The following is a 24,203-nucleotide window of genomic DNA, read 5'->3' as shown; positions in this document are numbered from 1 at the left end:
TAATCTGATTCATCATTTATTTTATGAATAGTCTGAGTTAGTTAGAGCTCATAGAGACTAAACCAAACCATGGCTATGCATTTATAAATAGCCTTAGTAAAGTTAAAGTATAGTCATTTTTGGAATAATAACCTTTTGAATAAGTCTAAGAGCTTTGTTTCCAAGAAAGTATTATTGAAGAATTGATATTCTTTCATTCCCTTTAATACAATTTAGAGCCATCAACCTATCTCTTTCTACCATCACGCATTCTTGACATAATAGTCACTCTACAAGTACAAATTATTGTGAGGTGTGGGAGGATAAATGCTGGGCTTCATACAACCAAGCCTAGCCTTAAAAATAGTCCGCACCATGGCATTTTACACACACTAGAGGGAGGCTGGGAGGGACAAACAAAATCTGTTCTTAACCAACCCGGTACTTGGAGGCAAAGAACTCACCTGTCCCCAGTCCCCACCCCATTCCCTCTTTAGAGGAAGAAAACTCACATAGGGCAAGGACTATTTTGATTCAAAACAGTCTGCCCATTTCCAAGATAATCTTCTTCTTCTTCTTTTTTTGGAATTTTATGATAGTTGTTGACTCGACTTAAAGACTACCATTTAGCTAAGGGCAACAAGAAGATTGTTTAATTAGATAATTGAGAATTAACAGTGGTCACAGTATTCGAATCAAAATCATCCTCATTTGTTTTGAAATTGATATATGGTCATTTCCTGGCGAAAATTTAATTTCCATGAAATTCCTGGTATACTTGCTACATAGTCTCATATGATTTAAAGTCCCCAGTCAAATTAAGTACGATAATTAATTTTACTTCACATAACACCATGTACACTTTTAAATTCCTGAAAAATTAAATCTTCACATTGAAATTATCATTTCTTTTTTTTTTAAAGGTACGAGGTGTCACAGGAAAAGCTCCTGTCTATCAAGCTTGAACTGGAATAAAGCCACACCCAAACAATAGTGAACTTAATAGTTCTTCCAATTGGCAGCAGATGTATAGCTCTCCCCAAACAACCCGCATAAAACAGTCAACACACAAATAGTAGTATGCAAAATTGCAAAGTCGCAGCACATAAATTGCAAATTAGCTACAGTAGGCATTGTACACATTTTCTGCAGTTAATCTCCATATTTTGCTTTACTTACATGCAATTGTTTCTCTGCATCTTTGCCAGCTATTAGCAGACCATCAGTAAGTAGACATGACATTCAAAATCCGAGCACCAGGGTTACTCCTTCCTCCATTATGCTTTATCGCACTATGGACAGTTAAATGGCACAGGAACCACATGAGCCAATTCTACTCCAGAACATGCTACAACATGGGCTGTACTCCATTGTTTATTAATCCAGAACTGACCATCTACTTAAAAAGCCAAGGCATCACTCATGTTTTAGAACAACAGCTTCGAAAATGCCATCAGATCTGAAGTTAGGAGCAAACAGCCTTGGATCAACAGGTCCTGGAAGACTGAAAGAGAGCGTGAATGGTCCAGGTGGGCACAATTGCTGGAATTCCATCTCAAAAACACGCGACCGCTTCTTTATAGTTCTTCCACCAGCTGTTGACCCTCGGAGATGAACCTTGCCGTTAGATTCAATCTCACAGCTGAATGGGCCTGCAACAACAAATGATATCAACTTGAGGAAGTTCAGAAAAGAGCACGCCATATTTGAAGAATAGCATGAAACCAGGAAAGGAAAGCAACAAGTTGAAGCAAGATAGTTGGATTTGCTGAGACACTGAGGCAAGCATGTGTTACAAAAGCATGCATGATATAGTTCACAAGACCAATAGATATGGTTCCATTCTCAAGAACCATGAATTGACTTGAATTTGTAAAATATTATCAGATTATTGAACTGTTCCTGTATACTTGAATGATGCCCATATGACTTTTTATTTTCTTAATAAATTACTAATTACTCTAACTTAACTTATAGGGCCAAACTAATGGCCTGATTGGATTGAGGGGGAAGGAGGGAGAGTGGAGGGGAGTAGAGTAGAGTTGGCTGACAATAGGCTAATTTTGGGCCAATTCTACTTTACTCTCCCTCCCTCCACCTCAATCCAAATGGACCATAAGCTCTATGAATGATATACACGAGGCATGCTCACAGCGCATAATTAGAGGGTTCAAGCAGAAAAGAAAATTGTATATCCTCCAAGTGGATTCCTTTCTACCGTAATTTACCTGGGAATAAGGGTAGTACATCATGTGCAGATATGCAGAGATAGGAACATGGTCTGCTGCTTATTCTAGAATGTGCAGTCTTTTGCACATGGACATACTCCAAAAACCACTTTTATGGATCTAAATGATCTGTCTAGCAAGCAGGAAGTCTTTACTTATCTAGGATCTAATGTCATCTTATGTGCAATACTTTGTTTTTTATTAGCAAATCTGAGAAATTCTGTGAAGGAATTGAAAGAAAAAATTTGAAATTAAGATTCATCAGGTAAGCATATCTCTGTATTGATACAGCAGTAAACATGTCACTATGATCAATAATCCAAATCGGGAAAAAAGTATTTTTATTATGTTTAATAATACCTAACCTTGCTGAGAAACAGAAGGGACATAAAGATCTATCCCATGAATGGATGTCAGCAATAGATTTTCAACTCTCTTTTTTTAGGCAAGTGTGCGGATGAGAGACAAGTTAGTCTATGCTCAATGCACAAGAAGAGACTTAAACTCTTGGGCATTGTCACAAACTACAAGACTAAATACCAATTTCTATGTCAGAAAAAGTCGAAGGAATTGACAGGGCCGCACAAGCGATGAACCCAACAACATGATAGATGAACTAAAAGCGATACAGCTTACCAGAAAATATTTTATATTCACTAATATGGAGAAACACATTACAACACACATCAGAACAGATTATAAGCATCACTGACCAGAATACACTATGAGTCTATGACTAGTTTAGAATGCAGCCTCTGCAAACATTTATGGCCTTGAACCAAAAAGGCCAATCCTCAGCTTCTGAGGTCTTTCACAGGACATCTCTATGGCCCATTATAGAGGTGCTGACCAATATGAACACAAGGGTTTGTAATTTAACAGAGCAACCATATGCAAATGGAAGCATGCAGAAACAGAGAGCAGCCAACTGATATATGTTATATAGTGAGCATGTCCATAAGTGTAAGACTTATCAATGACCAACATACTAAATATCAAATATTAGCATGAAGAATTGAAGGGAAATGGGGAAAGGAAACAATCATACAAAAATCCTTCTTAACTCCCGGTAGAGCAACTCGGAATAAATATGCAGCTTTGCTGATACCAATGTCCACAGCACCAATAGGTGGTCCAATTTTCCCCTTTCTAGCAGTCCCACTCAAAACAATAGAAGCATGCGAGTTACAATCTTCTACATTTGGAATAGAGAGAAGAGGCATCATGACAGGTCCATCTAATTTACAAGTCCTCTCATAAGTTCCTCTTTTACTTTGATGTTTTGACACAGGAACTACATGGGGAAATGCTGGCGTTGTCAGAGGATCATTGCGGTGCCTTCTCATGTATTTTTGTCGAAATCTTGTTGATGAATTACCATTTTCATTGGCAGTGTATTTTGCAGCTTTCTCCACACTACCATTCATGCAATTCTGCTCACCATCATTGCCAGCTTGGTACTCGTGCTTGTAACGTAGGGCTTCATTTATGTCTATTTTCAAATTATCAATACCAGCTAAAGATCTGAACCTTTCCAGATCCTCCTCTTTCATATATGATGTAATAGGATCACAAATAAGAACAATTCCCTTCACAATCCTGAAGCTTGCAGGGAACCATATCTGTTTATGAAGATTCAAAGGGAAAAGACTAGTGAACTGCTTACTTTCTTCTATCAATCCTGAGCTTGGGGAAGGAAGGGTTCCCTTTAGGTACATATGCAACATATTTGGTGTTAAGACGAGGCTAGGACTAGCTTTCCTCAGGACATAGTAATATAAGCTCTCCAATAGAGAAATGCTGACATATGAAGGGCCGAGATCGCTCAACGTATATGTTGCTAAACCTTCATTTAATTTTTGAAGTGCTGAGCACCTTGGGTTATCAGACTTGACATCAGGACCAAAGTAAGTGCTCATGATGAAATTGAGCAAAAAATGCTGGTTATCAAATGGTGGTTGGACTGAGCTTCCAGGAGTCCCATTTTCACCTTCTGAGCCCATGCCTTGCATCAACTTCGTTAAAAGTCACAAAAGCCTGCTAAAACACCTAAAAATAAGTAAAATCAAATTATTATTTTTTCCTGTCCAGAAGCATCACATTACAAATTTCTTCTATAGTTTTTAATGTTTTATTGACTTTGATTATTATCATGATTAATAATAATCAAAATGCAGCAAAATGCTACTAGGCTATCTAAAAATCACTCCTCAGGGCTCATTGAATGCAATATTTTAATGAATGAAGAAATGGAATATGTTCAACCAAGTAAAAGGGCAGCTTCATTTAAAAAATGGGTCTAAGTTGTTTACCTATGAACTATAGAACTCTATGAAGCCATAAATGAATACAAAAATACATATATTCACACACACATACACATATTTCCCTTGCTTTGTAGACCACTAATATCCAAATTTTAGTCTACCCATGTATATTATATATTAAATTGTCAGACCCAAATCATGATACAAACTGTTAGGCTTTACAATCAAAATCTATTACATGGTATTAAATATAACATCAAAATTAATGTAATCGCATGGTTAGATTTCAAGTTAATCTTAATCAAAATGCATATAAGTCAACAAAATTGATAAACGGCCCAACTAAGACAACATGCATGACCTAGGTACAAAATTATTACAATAATACAAGCAAGCAAATGATTCAGTTGCTACGAAATGATATCAATATTTACGCAGACCTACCAGGAAGGGAAGAGGGTGAGATTCGCTGTAGGAAGCAGAGCAGGAAGCAAAGGAGGAATCAGATGCTCTGTATAGCACAACAGAGGAGGTGGAGGATGAAGAGGACACTTCCATCTGAATGAGGATTTCGGACTAAAAATGGCCTATGCTGGGTTAATGTGAACGGATCTGTGTTAGATGGGGATGTGAAAGAAAGCTGCAACGACTAATTAATAAAACTACAAATTTTTACCTGACCAAGGCCTTCACACTATGTCAGTTTCGCTGTTGCTTAGCACCGAAATCCTTCGCACTGTTTGGGTTTTGGTTAGCAACCCAGATTTGTAGGTCAGGGTGGGATATCTTCGTAGGAATTGGGCAAGTGGACAAAATTGATTGACAAATGGTTGGTGATGCGGTGTATGGAGGAGACGCATATATGCTGGGTGGTTGAGGATTAATGGAGATGGGTTTAATGTAGCTGGGTCGGTGTGAGGAGTTATGGAGGTGGGTGAGAATGGCTTGATTCGGTGTGTGGGTGAGATGGAGTTCTTTGGTTCTTTGGTAAAGGCGTGAAGAGAGAGACGAAGACAGGAGACAGGAATTGATAGAAAGGCTGATCAGGTTGGGCCCCATATTTTTTAATTTTATTACTGAATTGCCACGGAAAACGTATTTTTATTGTTTGAAATCAGGCCGGACCGTGTTTTAAAAAGCCCATCGTTTTGAACAACATTTTTTAAACTCAGCGTGAACACAGATGGGCCACCAAACGCTACTTTCTAGTTTTGGGCAATATGTTTTGTGGTTTGAAAACTAAACAATGGTGTTTGAACTGGGCTACCAAACGGGCTCTTGAGAGCTGTAGCTTGCTTGGCAACTCGTGTGCCAATGCATTTTTGTTGGTTTTATGCAGCTGGTCCCACTCTTTTGTAATATAACTGTTGTAATTTTCTCCCTTGAATGGTATGAAAATATATATATATATATAATTGACCTAAGTTGTCAAGTGAAGTATAGGCTGTATTTGGCAATAATAAAAATATTTCGATAATGAAATATATTTGATTATTGATAGTTGACCCATACTTTTTTTTTTTTTTTTTTTGATGAACCGTTGACCCATACTTCTTTCAAGAAGTTGTCACGTGAAATATAGGCTGTAACTATCAATAATCATATACAACCATCAATAAGTTGATTATTGATAATTCAATATTTTATCATGGTTTTGAAACCCAGACCGGACCGTACGGTCCGACCGGAAAAACCGTGAACCTCTAACAATCACGGTTCTTTTAGGCTCCAAAACCGGTCTATGCCCAAAAAGCAAGAAACCGTTTGAACCGCGGTTCAACCGCACGGTTTTGAGAACCGTAATCAAACCGTTTCTCACGGTTCCGTTTGAATCTAAACCTTGAAGAAGAAGAAGAAAAAAAAAAAAAAAAAAAAACACAGAAAAACAAAAGAAAAAGAAACACAACTCCCTCTCCAGAGAAACACAGAAACACAACTCCCTCTCAAAAGAAAAAAAAAGTACATCATGTCTACCACTGCCATCTCCAGAGAAACATAACATGTCTTTATGTTTCTTCTTCTTCTCTCTTCAGAGCACATCACGCAGCTCCCTCTCTTCAGAAACTCTTCTCTTGGGCGAAGCAAGCTTTAAATTCTAGCTTTGTTCTTCGCTGGTAATGTGTGTGTGACAGGGTGAGAGTATGAGAGAAAGAATGAAAAACGGAGAGCTAGAGATGAAGAAAGAAAAATAAAAGCAGAGGACACTCTGCGTGGGGAAGGAAGAGTCTAGACAAAATAAAAACAAGATGAGAAGAGTGGGGATGGGATGGGGATACGTGGGTGGAGGAGAAAAAACAAGAGAAAAAAGGGAAAAGAAAAGGAAAAGAAACGTATGGATGCCAGCAAAGAAGGGAATAATAATAAAAAGAATAAAAAAATCACAATTAAATGTTACTATAATATTTTTATAATATTTCACAATAATTTTTAAGTAATAGATTGTTATTAGTTAATATCGATAAGTAAAAAAATAATTTCAATAATGGGTTCAAATTATAATTAATAACGACTTTTTTATATAAATTTTGTTGTTAAAATATTGCTAAAAATGTTGTCGACTTCTTCACTGTTTCCGGAGATTTCTTCTTTGCTGTGCATGTCAAGTGTCAACTACTCACATAAATACTTGCTTGCTGTCAAGCAGTTCTTTCTTGGTTTTGTTATTTGTTTAACTTTAACCATTTTTAAATGCATGGACATCATTCTTCAGATCTAGCTTTTGATTTTGATTTTTTTTTTAATTCATAATAAATGGTGATAGTGACTATTCAAACGGGCTTGGAACAAAAAAAAATGACCGGCAGTCAAATGGGCTTGGCAATGAATTTTCTCTTCACTATTTTATTGGGTTTCATACAATAAAAGTTATTGAGTACTAAAGCGTGCTTTGTTATGACTTAAAAATAATTTAGAAACTCAATAGTTATTTATATTTTTTTAGAATTTAATAATTTTTATTTGTATTATGAAAGTTGTGTCATAAGAAATACTATCTATATTTATTTTGGACTATTTTAGTTAATTTTTCTATTTTTTATTAATTTAATGTTTTTATATATATTTAAAATAATTATTAAATTAATTATAACGTCATCACGGTTCGACCCCGGTTCGACCTCGGTTCGACCTCAAAAACCTTGAACCTCTCCCTTTTACGGTTCAATGAACGGTTCAGGTCTGAAAACCATGTATTTTATCACGTGGGCTCTAGAGGAGACATAGAAAAAAGCAAAACAAAAAAGAGCACTCTTCTTTTTTCTTTTTCTTTTTCTGAATAAAATATTTTATTAAAAAAAAAACAGGTTTAATCCCACTAATACTCCACCCACCCCTAATCATTATAATTATTAAGTATAAAATTAACAAATACATAATATATAAAATTATTACTATTATTAACGATACATAATATATTTTTGGATTGACTTTCGTGCCACTAGCAGTATTATTTTTCTTTTTTTTCAATTTTGGAATTTTCGGAGGAAGCCATTGTTTTCTGAGTTTCTAACTTCTGCTACTCGGAGCGTTTGGGAGTGTAAATGGACAATAGCCGCTCCACTGGCTTCTTCGGGCAGCGTCTCTGCCATTAGTCGTGGGGCCTAAGTTTTTGGGCTTTGATCTTATGAAATTGGGAATGAAAAGGGTGTGATTGTGTACGTATGGCATATCTCTTTCCTTGATTTGTGAAATGTTGATTTGACATGCTATGATTGCAGGGTGTAAATCATGAGTTTGCATTACGTTTTTATCAAATTCAGACTTCTTTTAAAAGTAATTAGGTAAAATATAAAAAGCGGATACTTATGTTAGAATAAACATGAATTTTTGTATAAATGTAAATGCTTTAAAGACTCTTAGGTTTATACCCCCGCATTTGGCTAAGCTTTTTATTTTTTCTTTTTAAATATAAACTAATTTTTATTTATTATTTTATCTCACAATTAATAAATAATTTACTGAAATTTACAGATGTCACATGAAATACTTAAAAAAAGTTACTCTACCATCAATATTAAAATTTAATTCACTTAGTTATTTGGTAATTTAGAAACTAAATTTCACTCATAAAATGACCACTGTAAATTAATTAATCTCAAATTAACATACAAATTGCATCGTGATTTGAAGGGGAAAAAAAACAAAGTTTGATATTATTGCTCTCAAGAAAATAAAAAGAAAGACAATTTTTATTGCTTCATGTGTTCTTAGATGAGAGAGAGTATGAAGTGGTACTTCGGTTAAGGAAAGAATTGAATGGGTTGCTTGATAAAGAAAAGAGAATGTTGTGTCAAAGATCTAAAATACAATGGCTTCAAGGGGGGAGAAAATTGCTTTTTGCCCTTTTCTGAAAAAAAATCCAGCATTTTGCCTTATTTCTCAAACTAATTAGGGAAATGCCCTTCTTTTGAAAATCGAGTTTCTGAAAATTTATTTATGCCCTATAGCGGCGTTTTTAAGGATCCTATAGTGACGTTTTAAGGACCTATAGTGATGTTTTGTAACTCGATTTTCATAAAGTTGAGTTACATGCAAATTTTTTTCTTTCTTTTACCTATAACTCGACTTTATGAAAATCGAGTTACAAAACGTCACTATAGGGTCCTTAAAAACGCCGCTATAGGGCCTAAATCGATTTTCAGAAACTCGATTTTCAAAAGAGGGGCATTTCCTTAATTAGTTTGAGAAAGAGGGCAAAATGCTGGATTTTTTTCCAGAAAGGCGCAAAAAGCAATTTTGTCCCTTCAAGGGGTGACCGAAACACAAGTTATTTTCATGGAAAAGCTACTTAGAGAAAGAGGATAAATTTCATCAAAGGACTTAAAACTTAAAAGACGATGCTGAAATTTGGCATGGGGATGAGGATGCCTTTTCAAGTATGTTGGTGGATTTTCTTACAAAGCCCTTCACTTCTTCTCAACCACAGATTATAGATAGGATATTGGAGGGTGTCAAAGAGGTTGTCATTGAAAATATGAATGCAATGCTGACCAAGGAGTACTAACAAGAAATATTCTTTCAAAACATCCATTTTATTACCCGGTGGAATTTACAGTCTTAATTTGTTTAGCATGAGCATTAACACAATCTTGATCATGATGATAACCTGTACAGAATGCTTTCTAAAGATCGAAAGCTACAACACCAAGTAGTACTATAGTAGACTTATGTACTTAAATGAAGTATTTATTGATGGTTGGCTTTCAAACTTCCATGCATTTTGTTACTGTTCAAGGCTCAATCAATAAATTTTAGATTGGAGATTCAAAAATAGTACTACTCTACAAGGATGCGGAAACACAACAATCGTGTATTTTACACAGGCAAGATCAATTCCATCAAACATGGAACAACCATCTATATTATATAGCCTTTGAACCTGTTAGGAAATATTGACCCCGGTTGATAGAATTAACAAGTTTTAAACCCAAGTTGTTAATTAGATTTATTATGAATAAATTTTGTTAAAACAAACAAACATTAATATCATGTCAAAATCACGCAGCGAAAAAAAAAAAAAAAAAAAAAAAAAAAAAAAAAAAAAAAAAGATATGATGACCCAAGAAAACCAAAGAAATCAACCAGTTTCACAGTAAAAAACCTGGGGGGAAACCTTCCCGAAAAGCAATCCACTATAGTAAAGAGAAGTTTCAAATCTAGTAAAAAACATTTATCCTAGACTCTACAATCCCCGTAGATGAACTCACAGCAGAAACCTTCTACTACTTCAGAACTATTGAACTCTTCAATATATGAACGCCACCATTTTATGATACATGGATCCCAGTATGTGACTAACTCCTTTGCAAGAATCCCAGTACATGACTCACTCACCAACTTAAGGAAGAAGAATGTTGGCTGCAAAGTTCTTCACTTCATCAATAATGAAGATCAAGAAGCATTTGGTTACAAAATCCTAAGGCACAAAGACGCAGTAGCTTCTTTCAGAGAGAATAAGGCATTGGTCACCTTTTGCATATGTTCTCCTTGTATTCTCTTATGTGACGGCCTCTAAAATAAGCCTTATATAGGTCTAGGGTTGTGAGAAAAGAAACTTTACACAAATACAAAAGCCTGGCCAAAAATCAGATCTGAAAATTTGAATTCCCGTAACCTCGATCGATCGGGAGTGTCGAGGAGGTGTTGAGCTTTAAACTTCGATAGATAGCTAGGTGTCGAGAAGGTGTCAAGAAACTATCGAGGAGACAGGAGCTTTCTCGATCGATCGACCAGCTATCGAGAAGCTATCAAGTTTTAAAATTCAGCACTTTCTCACTTGATTCTTGGACAAACTTGCATGGTTTTAACACTTGAACTTGAAACAAGGTTTCTTGAAGTATTAAACACATCCTAGATCTACCCAAATATAAGTAAAGTGCGTTTTTTCAAAGGATTAGCCAACTACATAAATATTGACATATATTCTTAACAAGTGAACCACATATGTCCTAACAATCTCCCCCTTTGGCAATTCGTGACAAAACCAAAACAAACAAATGAACATATGAGAGAAGTCATAAATCACTCAACTCATATCCACTTGTTGAATACAATAAATCTATTCTAACACAAACTCTTGAAAAACTTTACAAGAAGAGAGTTCATGGAAAAAAAAGACTTTGACAACCTGTATTTCTGAAATACTTTAAACAAAACTTATCAAGGCATCTTAGTGTGAAACAAAAATAATAGATTGCATACAAGTATAATGAACATGTGTATAAAGATAGAGAAGAAACAACGCATGAAGAGAGTGGTGAAAGAAACATACATCCATATATAGAGAGAAAATAAGTATAATGCATGTAAAATTGGTCACAAGACCTCATATACAAGATCAATGTATCTATAAAGAATAGAAAAGAAAAGATACATTAAAACCTCACTACATTTCTTAAATATCAACACTCCCCTATCAAAAATGTCCTATACTAACTCTCCCCTAAGATGACTACTTTCATAACCCAAAACTACTTCCCCTTTTTGTCAAGAGTGACAAAGGGTACAAGAAGCAAGAAAGCTTTACCGAGAAACATAAAGGTCATCAAGGATGATCAAAGGGGCACAAAGATCCATAAAAAATGCATGAATATAATGAAATAAGATGCTATGGATAACAAGATAAAAAAAGAAGGATGCAAAACATGTGAAAAACAAATCTCTCAACAAAAAAAAATGTTAAGCACATTGATCCCAAACACACACACACATTAAACAAGTTTAACCAATTTTATATTTCAAATATAATTCAAGACAGTTTAGTGAGTATACAATGGCACATGTAAAACCTTTGTAATGACTAAATCACATTGTACCTGCATATGTATCAAGAGTAGCAAAGAATATTGCGTGTTGTGTGTGAAAAACATCGCAAGATTGCATATGTGTATACATGTTATGACGATCTGAGATATGAGAAAATAATTTTAACTTACACATAATCATAACTGTTTGATGGGGACTATCACCTTTGAGGTACAACCTATAACTCCCACATCTCCTAGAAAACACGCTTGCAATCATATTTAAAGCATTTTAATCTTTTTTTTTTTTTTTTTGCTTTTCTTTTTTCTTTGCATATTTTCTTTTATTTTAGCATATCATGCATGGGCATAAAAAGAGAGAAAAGAAATACCCAAGATGTTAAGGGCCCATTTGGTTTGTATTTTTAAACAACATTTTTTAGTTTTTAAACAGCATTTCACGCATTTCAACACTTTTTCACCCACAGATATTTCAAAAAACTACAAACAACAATTTTCAAACTACTCTACCAAACACCCCCTAAGCATTTGACACTGCACTTTTGCTATGCCAAAGCATACGGGTGTCTACTACACTTTTGATATGCCGAAGCATACAAGTGTCAAAAAGAGTGATATGAGTGTTAAGTTCAAGAGATAACTTAATCTTACTCATCACAAACAAGAGCCATAAAATTCACTTGCTTAGTTGTGCATAGAGATGCTCATCTAAGTTACAAACAATACAAAGTTTAGAAAACTTTGTTTCAATGGCCATCCAAGATACACGAATACCAATATACACAAAACACACACTGTTTTTGTATTTTTATGATTTTTCCTTTTTTATTTTTATTTTGAAAACAAAACAAAATAAAACTAAACAACCAAAAAAAAAAAAAAAAAAAAACAGAAAAACAACATAAAAGCAGAAAGAAAGATGCATGCATATGCATGAAAGCATGATAGAAATGTACAGATGCATGAAAACATAATTTCAAAAACAGATAAGAAATCAAGCAAAAAGAGTCCTACTTTAGATAGAAAGAATTAAAGCATAGGGCAAACAGAAAAGATAATTAAGTCTTAGACTTCTTTCTCATCTACACAGCATGAGTCTTTGGCCGTGAAGATGAAAAGGCACGTGTCCTAGTATGTCTACTAAAGGACATAGAAGAATTAAAATTCTCCTAAAATTGAGTTAAAAAGCTTAAAACTTTTAATAACTCTTCAAACAAAGGTGTAGGTCCTTGAGAGGAAACCTGTGACCGTTTGGACAATTACTTATGAGGATACAACTTAAAACAATTAGAACGAATATGCCCAACAACACCACAATAATGACAAACATTAGGTTTAACAAAAGATTTGGAATTAGCCAAGTCAGTTTTGGATTTCATACCTTTATTACTTTTCTCAGATTGTGGCACAAAGACAACCCTTGATCCAGAAGCCGTGGAAGAGGAGAGGCTAGAGGAAACAGCATATCCTAAGCCAATCTTATCAGAACTAGACTTTTGAGCACTCAATACCTCATCAAGCTTTGCACTAGACATCCTCTCTATTTAAGTTTTAGCTTGACTAAGCTCAACCTCAAGATTTTTGACCTTTTCTTCTAATGAGGCATTCTCCACAACAAGAGTCTCAACTAACCTTGTAGTCTTATCTAGTTTGACTAACAGATCAGCTTTTTCAATTTTTACCTCATTGAACTCTTTTCTACAAAGATGAGAAGTCTTTTCAGATTTTATGAATTCAATGCATAGCTTATCATAGGCTTCCTAAATGGTCATCTTCTTAGGTACTTCATCATCAGAAGAATCCTCACTACCACTAGCACTCTCCACAATCACCTTATCGGTTGAGGCAGCAAAGGCCATAACGTGACGACATTCATTCACAAACTCATCAGAAGAGTCATCCTCAGTGTCACTCCAAGTAGCGACCAACCATTTATCTTCTGACTTCTTGGTCTTTTCCTTCATAAGGTGGTTTGAACACTCTATCCTCATATGACCAAAACCTTTGCACTCATGGCATTTGATGAGGGGTTTCTCATTCTTGCCCTTCCTAGAGGATTTAAATTTCCTAGGAGGTTTGCCCTTATCTTTTTTCCTAAACTAAAGAAGCTTGATAATCTCATCAGTTATGAAGGTTAGATCCTCATCCTCATCTTCACTTTCATCTTCATCTTTAGAGTCCTCAATCTCTTCCTTTATACCCTTAAGAGCCAAGTTTTTACTCTTTCCACCTTTTTCCATTGAGCCTAATCCCATCTCATAGGTTTAAAGGTTCCCTACAAGCTCAGTCAAAGGAATTTGATCAATGTCCTTTGCTTCGTCAATGGCAGTGATCTTGGCATGGAATCTTTCAGGTAAGGACCTAAGGATTTTCCTAACAATTTTGGATTCTACAATAGATTCTCCAAGATTGAAAGCAGAATTCACAATATCCTTGAGTTTAGCATAAAACTCATCAAAGGTCTCATTCTCCTCCATCCTTATTTCTTCAAAACTACTAGTGAGTTGTTGAAGCTTCACAGTCTTTACTACCTTGGTACCTTCGTAGGTGGTCTCAAGAATGGTCCATGCTTCTTTGGCAATTTCTATGGATGATATCATCTTAAATTCCTTATTGGTCACCCCATAAAACATAGCATTCAAAACCCTACTGTTGAAATTTGCCACTATGATTGTTGTATCATCCCAATCCACCAGCGCTTCCTTTGACTTAATCCAGCCAACTTCAACAGCTTGCCATACGTGTTCACCTAGGGCCTACAAAAAACTTTCATACGAACTTTCCAATATGCATAATTAGTTCCATCAAATAAATGAGGAATTAAAAGAAATTTTCCACAATCCATGACAACGGGGGTCAAGGATCACACTCAGGAAATTAATCCAATCAGAGTGAACCCACTCTAATACCACTTGTTGGGAAATATAGACCCCGGTTGATAAAATTAACAAGTTTTAAACCCAAGTTGTTAATTAGATTTATTACGAATAAACTTTGTTAAAAAAAACAAACATCAATATCATGTCAAAATCATGTAGCGGAAAAAAAAATAAAAATAAGACAAGATATGATGACCTAGGAAAACCAATGAAACCAACCAGTTTCACAGTAAAAAACTTGGGGGGAAACCTTCCCGAAAAGCAATCCGCTATAGTAAAGAGAAGTTTCAGATCTAGTACAAAACCTTTGTCCCTAGACTCTACAATCTCCATAGATGAACTTATAGTAGAAACCTTTTACTGCTTCAAAACTTCTACACTCTTCTATATATGAACGCCACCCTTTTATGATGCATGGATCTCAGCACGTGACTAACTTTTTTGCACGAATCCCAATACGTGACTCACTCACCAACTTAAGGAAGAAGAATGTTGGCTGCAAAGTTCTTCACTTCATCAACAATGAAGATTAAGAAGCACTTGATTACAAAACCCTAAGGCGCAAAGACGCCATAGCTTCTTTCAGAGAGAATAAGGCATCAGTCACCTTTTGCATATATTCTCCTCGTATTCTCTTATGTGACGGCCTCTAAAATAACCCTTATATAGGTCTAGGTTGTGAGAAAAGAAACCCTACACAAATACAAAAGCTTGGCCCAAAAATCAGATCTAAAAATCTGAATTCCCATAACCTCGATCGATCGGGAGGTGTCGAGGAGGTGTCGAGAAGCTATCGAGCTTTAAAATTCAGCACTTTCTCACTTGATTCTTGGACAAACTTGCATGGCTTTAATACTTAAACTTGAAACAAGATTTTTTGAAGTATTAAACACATCCTAGATCTACCCAAATACAAGTAAAGTGCATTTTATCAAAAGATTAGTCAACTACATAAATATTGACATATGTTCTTAACAAATGAACCACATATGTCCTAACAAAACCTATGCTACTTGGATGATAGAACATGTTGTTTGTATCAAAGTGAGCACCAAAAGACTAATAGCAGCCACTGTTGAAGCGGTTCACCTAGGGGTGCTAAAATACTGACGTTTTAACATTGCCTTCCAACTGTGCCAAGGATACTCCTAGAAACTGTTTAATTCATTAAAGAGAGCAGTGTATTCATCTCTCATCGTGATCTTTTAAGATTCCTTTGTTAAGATTATTAATCTTAATAACAAAGAATGGAAGCTGTCAAGCATCACAGCACCAGCCCTTGGTTCCCCAACCAAAGGATTCTTTGTCATACTTTCTGAACTGTGTTTGAAGAAAAGCTCAAGAATGAAGCTCGCATCCACCAATATCATTTTCACTAACCTATCACTGGTCAAGTCAATAGTCTCTGCATAACACCTGCAAATGCTTTCTTCCATTTCCTTTATTGTGCCTACTAAATACTCTTAAGTTTTTCTTACTATCTTAAAATTTTCTCTTGCACTAAGGGAGGGGTCCTTGGCTCTTTGTCTCTTAGGCAGTAGAAGTGATTGTTCCTTCTTGTAAGGTTGTTGGGTTCCCTAAGGTAACTAGTTTTACTGGTAGGGCTAGTGGGTTGTATTTTTCTTTTGGGGTTCGGGAAACACTAGAGGAGGTATGGAGAATTTGACGAAACATTGGCATAATTTGTCTCTCAATGAAAGGGAGGGAGGCAAGCTGGCGGTGAAGAAGGATAGAGCCAACCAAGAGTTTACTCTTGTGGCAAAATTTCTAACAAAACGTGTGTTGAACACTGAGGCAATTGTGAGAACCTTCAGCCCTTTGTGGCAAGCCAAAAATGGGTTTAAAGTCCGAGATGTACGCGAACATACGATGCTATTTGTGTTTGATAATGCAGAAAAAGTGAACAAAATTTTGATGAGTGAACCCTGGAGTTTTGATAGGCATCTAGTGATCCTCCAATGATTAGAGAGCTCCACCTCGGTGCATGCGTTGAAGCTTGATTCAGTATCGATATGGGTCCAGATGCATCATATTCCAGTGAGCTATCTGAACAGAGGCGTGGCTGAGGACTTGTGTGAAGCAATTGGTGTCATGGATAGAAGTGCAAACGATACTAAAGTAGATTGAGGCAGTTTCTTCCGAATTTGTGTGTGTGTTGATATTTCGATGCCTTTATGTCGAGATCGAGTGTTATCAATGGAGGATGGCAAAGAATGTTGGGTGTCATTCAAATATGAACGTCTTCCCAATATTTGCTACTGGTGTGGATGTCTAGATCACTCTGATAGGGACTGTTCGAAGTGCATTGAAAGCGATGGAACCTTAGATAGTAGGGAGAGGGTTGCTGGAGGCAGTTGCTGGTCACGTGGCTTCCTTAAGTTCTTTGACTGATGACCCTAGCGAAGTAAGCAAACCCGATTCTCAAGGAAGGGCTTCTAGCCGTAAGGGAAAGGAAGGCCATGCAAAAAATAGAACTTGGACATGGGTAGCTCGCTTTACTCAGAAAGGTGATACTCAGGCGAAGGCAGAAGCAACTGGTACTTCTAAACGTTCTTTCATGGAGATTGATGATTGTGAATTACCAAACAAAAGGAGATTGGTTGCTCATGACAGTAAAAAAAAAATTCAATGGTGGAGGCTACTTGCCAGCCCTGCCAAGAGCAATGAATCTCTTATGTTGGAACTGTTGAGGGCTTGGGAACCAACCAACAAAACAAGAGCTTGGAGATATTATCCGGGCACAAGATCCCTTAGTTGTGTTCTTAGCCTAAACATGGCTGGATAAGGCTAGGCTAGAAGATATTCGGGTCAGATTGAATTTTGGTGGTATTGTTGAAGTGTGTGGAGATACGAGAGGAGGGGGGATAGTAATTTTTTGGAGAAAGGAAGTGGATTTTTCTCTAAGCACCTTCTCCCCAAATCACATTGATGATGTTTTGAATAAGGGTAAGGAGGATGAGTGGAGATTCACGGGGTTCTATGGAGAATCGGAGACTAGTAATCATCACCTATCATGGGCTTGTCTAAGGAGACTAAGGGGCAAAAATTCAATCCCATGGCTTTGTGCAGGTGATTTTAACAAGATTACACGGAGTCATGAGAAGCTTGGAGGGAAGCAAAGACAAGCTATAAAAATGGAAGATTTTAGAGATGTTTTGGATGAATGTGGATTTCAGGACCTTGGCTTTATGGGAGGAAAATTTACATGGTGAAATGGACATTCGGATGGTTTTACAATTTGAGAGAGGCTGGAAAGAGCGGTTGCTACAATGGAATGGCTAGATAAATTTCTTGCAACTAAGGTAATTCACTTGGAGTGTGGTTCATCTGATCATAAACCTATTCTTATTTGCCTTAATGGTATTCCTAAACTTTGACAAAAACCATGGCGTTTTAAGCATAAGTGGTTGGAGGAAGAGGGTTGTAAATATACGGGAGAAACGGCTTGGCTTTTCAATGCATCTGGTCAAGCTATGACTAGGGTGGAAGGGAAGATAAGCCATTGTCAAGCACAACTCAAGTGGTGGAGTCGGGTTGCAATTAGGAATATTACTCGGCTACTGAAGGAAAAAAAAAAAAAAAAAAACTGCTAAGAAAGGCGGAAGATGAGGTGATAAGAGGGAGGTCTATAAACTGGGTGACAAGGTTGAAAAGAGAGATAAATGCTTTGTTATCAAAAGAAGAGAAAATGAGGAAACAAAGATCTAGATCATTATGGCTGCATGAAGGAGATAAAAATACCCGATATTTCCATAGTAGAGCTACTCACAGGTATCGTCAGAATAGAATTGAGGAATTGGAAAACCATTTGGGTGAGAGGTGCGTGGATGAGAATGGCATAGCAAATATTTTGGTTGATTTTTACCAAAATTTATTCTCTTCATCCTTACCAAATCGGATTGAGGAAGCTTTAGAAGCCATTCCATGGTGGTAACGGAGGAGATGAACCATGAGCTTGTTGCTCCTTTTGGGAGAGCCGAGGTTGACATTGCCTTAAATCAAATGGACCCCCTAAAATCTCCAAGACTTGATCAGATGTCTCCATTATTTTTCCAACATTTTTGGCCGCTTATTAGTGATGAAATGGCTAAAGCTTTTCTCACATGCCTCAACACAATTTCAATCCCACCTTCAATTAATCAAACTTTTATCACTCTCATCCCAAAGGTTAAAAGCCTGGTAAGAGTTTTTGAATTTCGCCCAATTGCACTTTGTAATATTCTGTATAAGCTTATTTCTAAAGTTTTCACAAATAGACTTAAGAATATTTTACCTAACATTATTTCAAAATCTCAAAGTACCTTTTAGTCTAGTAAAGCAATCTTTGACAATATTTTGGTTGCTTTTGAGACCTTACACCATATGAAAAACCAAAAATCCAAAAAAAAGGGTTTTATGGCTATGAAGCTAGATATCAGTAAGGCGTATGACCAGGTAGAGTGGAGCTATTTGGGGAAGATTATGGAGAAATTGGGTTTTTGTGAAAGGTGGGTGTCTCTTGTTCTTGAGTGTATTAGCACGGTGTCCTATTCTATTTTGGTGCATGGAGAGCCTAAGGGAGATATTAGGCCATCAAAGGGATTAAGGCAATGAAATCCTTTATCTCCATACCTTTTTTCGTTGTGTTCAGAAGGCTTGAATAGGATGTTGCAGTAGGCAGCCTCAAATGACAAAATACAGGGCTTCTCTTGATGCAAAAGGGGACCAAAAATCTCACATTTATTTTTTGCAGATGACAATCTTTTATTTTGTAGAGCATCTATGGCAGATTTACAAGCAGTCCAAGATATTTTGTCATTGTATGAACAAGCTTCGGGTCAAAAGCTAAACTGGGAGAAGACAACCATCTTTTTTAGCAAGGTACTGAAAGAAGACACAAAGGCCCAAATTTCTGATTTCTTACAAGTACCAGAGGTGAAAGAGTATGAGAATTATCTTGGCTTGCCGGCGGTGGTAGGAAGGAATAGGAAAGCAAGCCTAAATTTCATTAAAGAAAGAGTTTGGAGCAAACTTCAAGGGTGGAAGGAGAAGCTATTGTCCCAAGCGGGTAGAGAGATTCTACTCAAAGTGGTGGTGCAAGCGATTCCTACATTCGCAATGGGTTGCTTCAAATTACTGATGGGTCTTTATCATGAAATTGAGGCATTAATCCAGAAATTCTTTTAAGGACAAAAGGGTGAGCAATGAAAAATTCATTGCAAAAAATGAGAGGTTCTTTGCCAGCCTAAATCAGAAGGTGGGTTAGGTTTCAAAGACTTGGGAAAATTCAACAATGCAATATTGGCAAAACAAGTGTAGAGACTATTGATGAAACAATCCTCTCTTTTTTATTGGGTCTTTAAAGCGAAGTATTTTCCTAAGGGGTCCATTTTCGAAGCCTCAACAAGCACTAGTTCTTATGCTTGGCAGAGTATTCTCAAGTCAAGGAAGGTGATTTTGATGGGTATGAGATGGAGAATAGGAGATGGGAAGAGTATAGATATATACAGGGACAATTGACTGCTAGGGAAGGGGTCTGCTAGGATTGTTTCTCCATAAGTAGCAGCATTAGAAGGAGCTCAGGTTGCTACCCTCATAAACCCAAACACTCGTTCTTGGAATATTAATCTGCTAAACCAGCACTTTTTGAGTTTTGAGGTAAGTCGAATCAAAGCAATTCCACTGTGCTAGATAGAACAGAGAGATCGCCTCATTTGGTCGGACAATCACAATGGGGAGTATACGGTTAAGGCAGGGTATCAGAAGTTGTGTCAGGAAGCCAACTTCAACGCTGCATCAAGCTCAGACTCATCACACAAATCGGCTTTCTAGAAACCTATTTGGAAGCTCCACGTTCCAAATAAAATCAAACTTTTTGTTTGGAGAGTCTCCTCCAATGCACTGCCCACAAAGGATAATCTAAAGAAAAGAAAAATTCTTAAGGATGTGAAGTGTAGTTCTTGCCTCTTGGATCAGAAAACAACGCTTCATGCACTATGGAGTTGCGAGACACTCAACGAAATTTGGACCCCCTGTTTTAGCTGGGTCCGAATAGAGTATCCCTATCTTCAAGACATGTAAGAGCTAATAAACCTGGTTGGACAGAGGGCAAAGAAACTAGAGCTGGTTGGAGTGGTGGCTTGGTTTATTTGGAATCAAAGAAACAAGCAGAGACTGAATGAGAAAGGTTTGCCGAGTGATAAACTTTTTGAAGCAGCAAGAGTGTACCTCTCGGATTTTCAATCAAAAATCCAAGAGATCAAAGTGCAGCAACCAAAGGAAAGCATAAAATGGCAACCTCCAGGGATGGAATGTATAAAACTAATTATGATGGTGCTATCTTTGCCAAGTCAAAGGAAGTAGGGATAGGGGTTTTAGTTAGATATGTTAAGGGGGATGTGATTGCTGCCTTGGTTGAAAAAATTCCTTACCTGGGTTCTGTGGAGGTGTCGGAAGCATTAGCTGCAAGAAGAGTAGCAAAATTTGTTGTGGAATTGGGTTTATCGGGTTCTGAATTTGAAGGAGATTCTATGGTGGTTTGGAGGGCTTTGAAGTCAGCGAATGAGGCTCATTCATTCATTGAGGAGATTATCAAAGACACGATGTCTATTGTAGGTTCGCTTAGAACTTTTTCTTTCTCTTATTCTAGGCGGCAGGGCAATTGTGTAGCCCATGCTTTAGCCAAGAGCGCAATTGTTTCTTTTCCTTTATTAGTCTAGATGAAGCATGTTCCAATAGACATTAGTCATGTTTTTGTTTCTGATTTTCCAGCATCATAATAATAATACTCAATATTGACTCTAAAAAAAAAGGGTTTATCTTACTCCGTTTCACAAAACTTCTTAAGTATCTTTCTTTATGCTCTTCCATGGCTTTCAATCTTTCATTTTTATGGTGAAACAGGCCAATTGAAATAACCTGAGGAGTGAAGACTTCTTCATTCCATTTTTTTCGAAGATAGTGTGGAACCTTGTAGATACAACACTGTTTTGATGATTGAATCTCCGGCCTTTCGACCATTTCTATAATTTCAATTACCATTTCATCATTTTGAGTATTTTGATCTTCATTATTTATTGAAGCAGTTGCTAGTTGAATTTCCATACTAGCTGATTCTTCCATCTCCAAGTTGTCTTTCCTTAACAAACACAAGAGCCACTAGCATTAGAAATTCTAGTTTAGAACTATTTAAAAAAAAAAAAAAAACACACACACACACACACACTTACCATATGGATAAACTTCTACTTAATAAATGACGACAGTTCATAGTATTATATAAAAAGTTGATAAATTTGAATTATTTTTAACTAGACAAACAAATATTGGCATTGAAAAACATAATCTTTCAAACTTTTTCTTCTTCTAATTTTAGATATATAATTAGATATAGGATTGGATTTTTTATAGTTAATTTATATTGGACTTTTTGAATTTTGCACTAAATTAATTCACTTGACACAAAATTAAAAAGTTTGGATGGGACATATGCTACAAATTAAATTCTAATTTGAATTCCAAGTTTAGAAGGGACACAAAATTTAAAAGTTTTGATGGATTTTTTTTCTTTCATTTTTTCAAGAAAAATTTATTTTGGCTTGTTTATTATACCCACCCACCCCCACACACATAATAAAAACAATTTTCTCAAGATTATTACTAGAAACTCCCTTTTTTGGATCCATCTCGCATCACTAACTCGAGCCCTAGCTACCACATATAGTTAGTTTTAGACAAGTTTCTTTTGAAGTTTTAGGGTTTAGGGTTTTTTTTTTTTTTTTTTTTGGTTTAATCTTTTTTTTTTTTTTTTTCTCTCTCTCTCTCTCTCTCTCTCTCTCTCTCTCTCTCTCTCTCTCTCTCTCTCTCTCTCTCTCTCTCTCTCTCTCTCTCTCTCTCTCAATTTTTAAATTAAAAAAAGAAAAGAAAAAAAGCAACATCCAATAACAGATGTTAATCTCTATACCTAACAAAGAAACAAAATTAAAATTTGAATTATCAATTGTTTGAATAACATCTGGTATGGGATATGTACGAGGATGGTACAGATTCATGTAGATCAATGTCAATTGAGAAATTAAGAGTCTTTTGGCTGAATATTGTAAAAAAAATGAAGTTTATTTGTGATTTGGGCATTCTTCAAACTTATTTGGAAAAATGAGGGGAGAAACAAATTTAGTCAATAATGTTGCTGAAATTCTAAGAAAAAGTATGAGAGAGGAGAGAGAAATGGTGCGATGGAAGGAGAGAGAGACAATTGAATTTCGGTGATGTAATTACCGAAATTCCTACCCAAAATGCAAGCTGCCCAAATTAGAGGAGTGCCAAAAAAAAGAGAGAGAAAAAAAAAAAAAAAGAATTATGACAATGGAGTTGCTAAAATTGTAGGGAAGAGTAGATGGATAAAAAAGAATTAAGGCAATGGAGTTGCCGAAAATGTAGAGGAGAGAAAAAAGAAAAAGAAATAATTATGGCAATTGAGATGCCGAGAATGTAGAGGAAAAAAAAAGAATCGTGGCTTGCTGAAACTGGAGAAAAAAAAAATTATGGCAAGCCACAATTTAGGCAACTCCATTGACCATTGCCTTTTTTATTTTTATTATTTTTTCCCAGTTTCAGCAAGCCACAATTTTATTTTATTTTTTTTTTTTTTGGTATACCTTTGAACTGTAGAAATCTATGAAACCATAAAGGAATACAAAAATACATATATTCACACGCATACATATTTTCCCTTGCTTTGTAGACCATTAATATCCAACTTTTAGTCTTTTAGATGAGTTTATTCTGCTTTATAGAATTTAAACAAGCACATAGATTTCTTAATTCTTCAAACAAATATAGACAATATAGGAAACTTCTCTTATATCTTACTTGGCGATACGAAGTAGTTCTTTACAATGCTATACCAAGTACCAACATTATATATTTATTGGGGCTTTTATTCGCTAACATCCACATTTTTTTCACATCCATTTTTATGTTTTAAATATCTACGCTTTTCTCTGCTTTTTAAAATGTGTAAATTTCCACATCAATTAGAGAGATATGTGTAAAATAATAGATGTAAACAAGTGTGAAATAATATTTAATTTATTTTCTGATAAAAAATAAAACATAAAAACATTCTCATATATCTTCAGAAAATCTTATTACACATTCATTCTGTTGCACACTCCGCTCACACTGTGAAACATGATTTCAATTAAAACTATAAAATTATGTTTTAAAAACACAATTTCAGTTATGTGACAGTGTGCATATAGTGAATGTATAATAAGAAGTGTATGACCCTCATTACTCGTTTATCTTACGCTGCTCTTCATCACCCAGTAGACCATCAAAGTCCTAGTCGGTCAAGACTCAAGACTAAACAATACATGCACTTTCAGATTTTATTTGCCATTAACTTTACCAATGAAATTGTGGTCCTAAGCTAGGAATTTAAAATTTCCTAGACCCTCATTCTCACTCCCTTGCCTCACAACCGGACCCTTTGTTCTAAAATTGGTAAACATTTTAGAACAAAGGCCAATTTCAAAACTTTAGAACAGTGAAGGTGGCATTAAAATTGAGAATGTAAGTGTGGGCTTAAGTTGACCGTATCTATTG

General features: G+C 35.9%; 1 protein-coding gene across 1 annotated transcript; it reads right to left on the bottom strand.

The window, feature by feature from the left end:
• Window positions 1-973: 973 nt before the first annotated feature.
• On the bottom strand, window positions 974-24,203 carry LOC112010665 (increased DNA methylation 3). The gene is made up of 3 exons (XM_065772546.1): window positions 24,193-24,203; window positions 3,256-4,256; window positions 974-1,631 (listed from the first exon to the last, which is right to left on the bottom strand). The coding sequence occupies exons 2-3, from the start codon at window positions 4,217-4,219 to the stop codon at window positions 1,396-1,398; spliced, it is 1,200 nt and encodes a 399-aa protein (XP_065628618.1). The 5' UTR covers window positions 4,220-4,256; window positions 24,193-24,203; the 3' UTR covers window positions 974-1,395.

Source organism: Quercus suber, unplaced genomic scaffold (genome assembly GCF_002906115.3).
Source record: "Quercus suber isolate HL8 unplaced genomic scaffold, Cork oak 2.0 scaffold_60, whole genome shotgun sequence".
Taxonomy (NCBI): domain Eukaryota; kingdom Viridiplantae; phylum Streptophyta; class Magnoliopsida; order Fagales; family Fagaceae; genus Quercus; species Quercus suber.
Note: the sequence above shows the minus strand (reverse complement) of the source record. Positions and strands in the feature narration are given on the sequence as shown.

Coding starts and splice junctions, on each gene's coding strand:
- LOC112010665 (XM_065772546.1), bottom strand. CDS start 4,219: ATGCAAGGCATGGGCTCAGAAGGTGAAAATGGGACTCCTGGAAGCTCA. Junction 1,632..3,255: donor GGGAGTTAAGAAGGATTTTT/GTATGATTGTTT, acceptor TTGTTGTTGCAG/GCCCATTCAGCTGTGAGATT.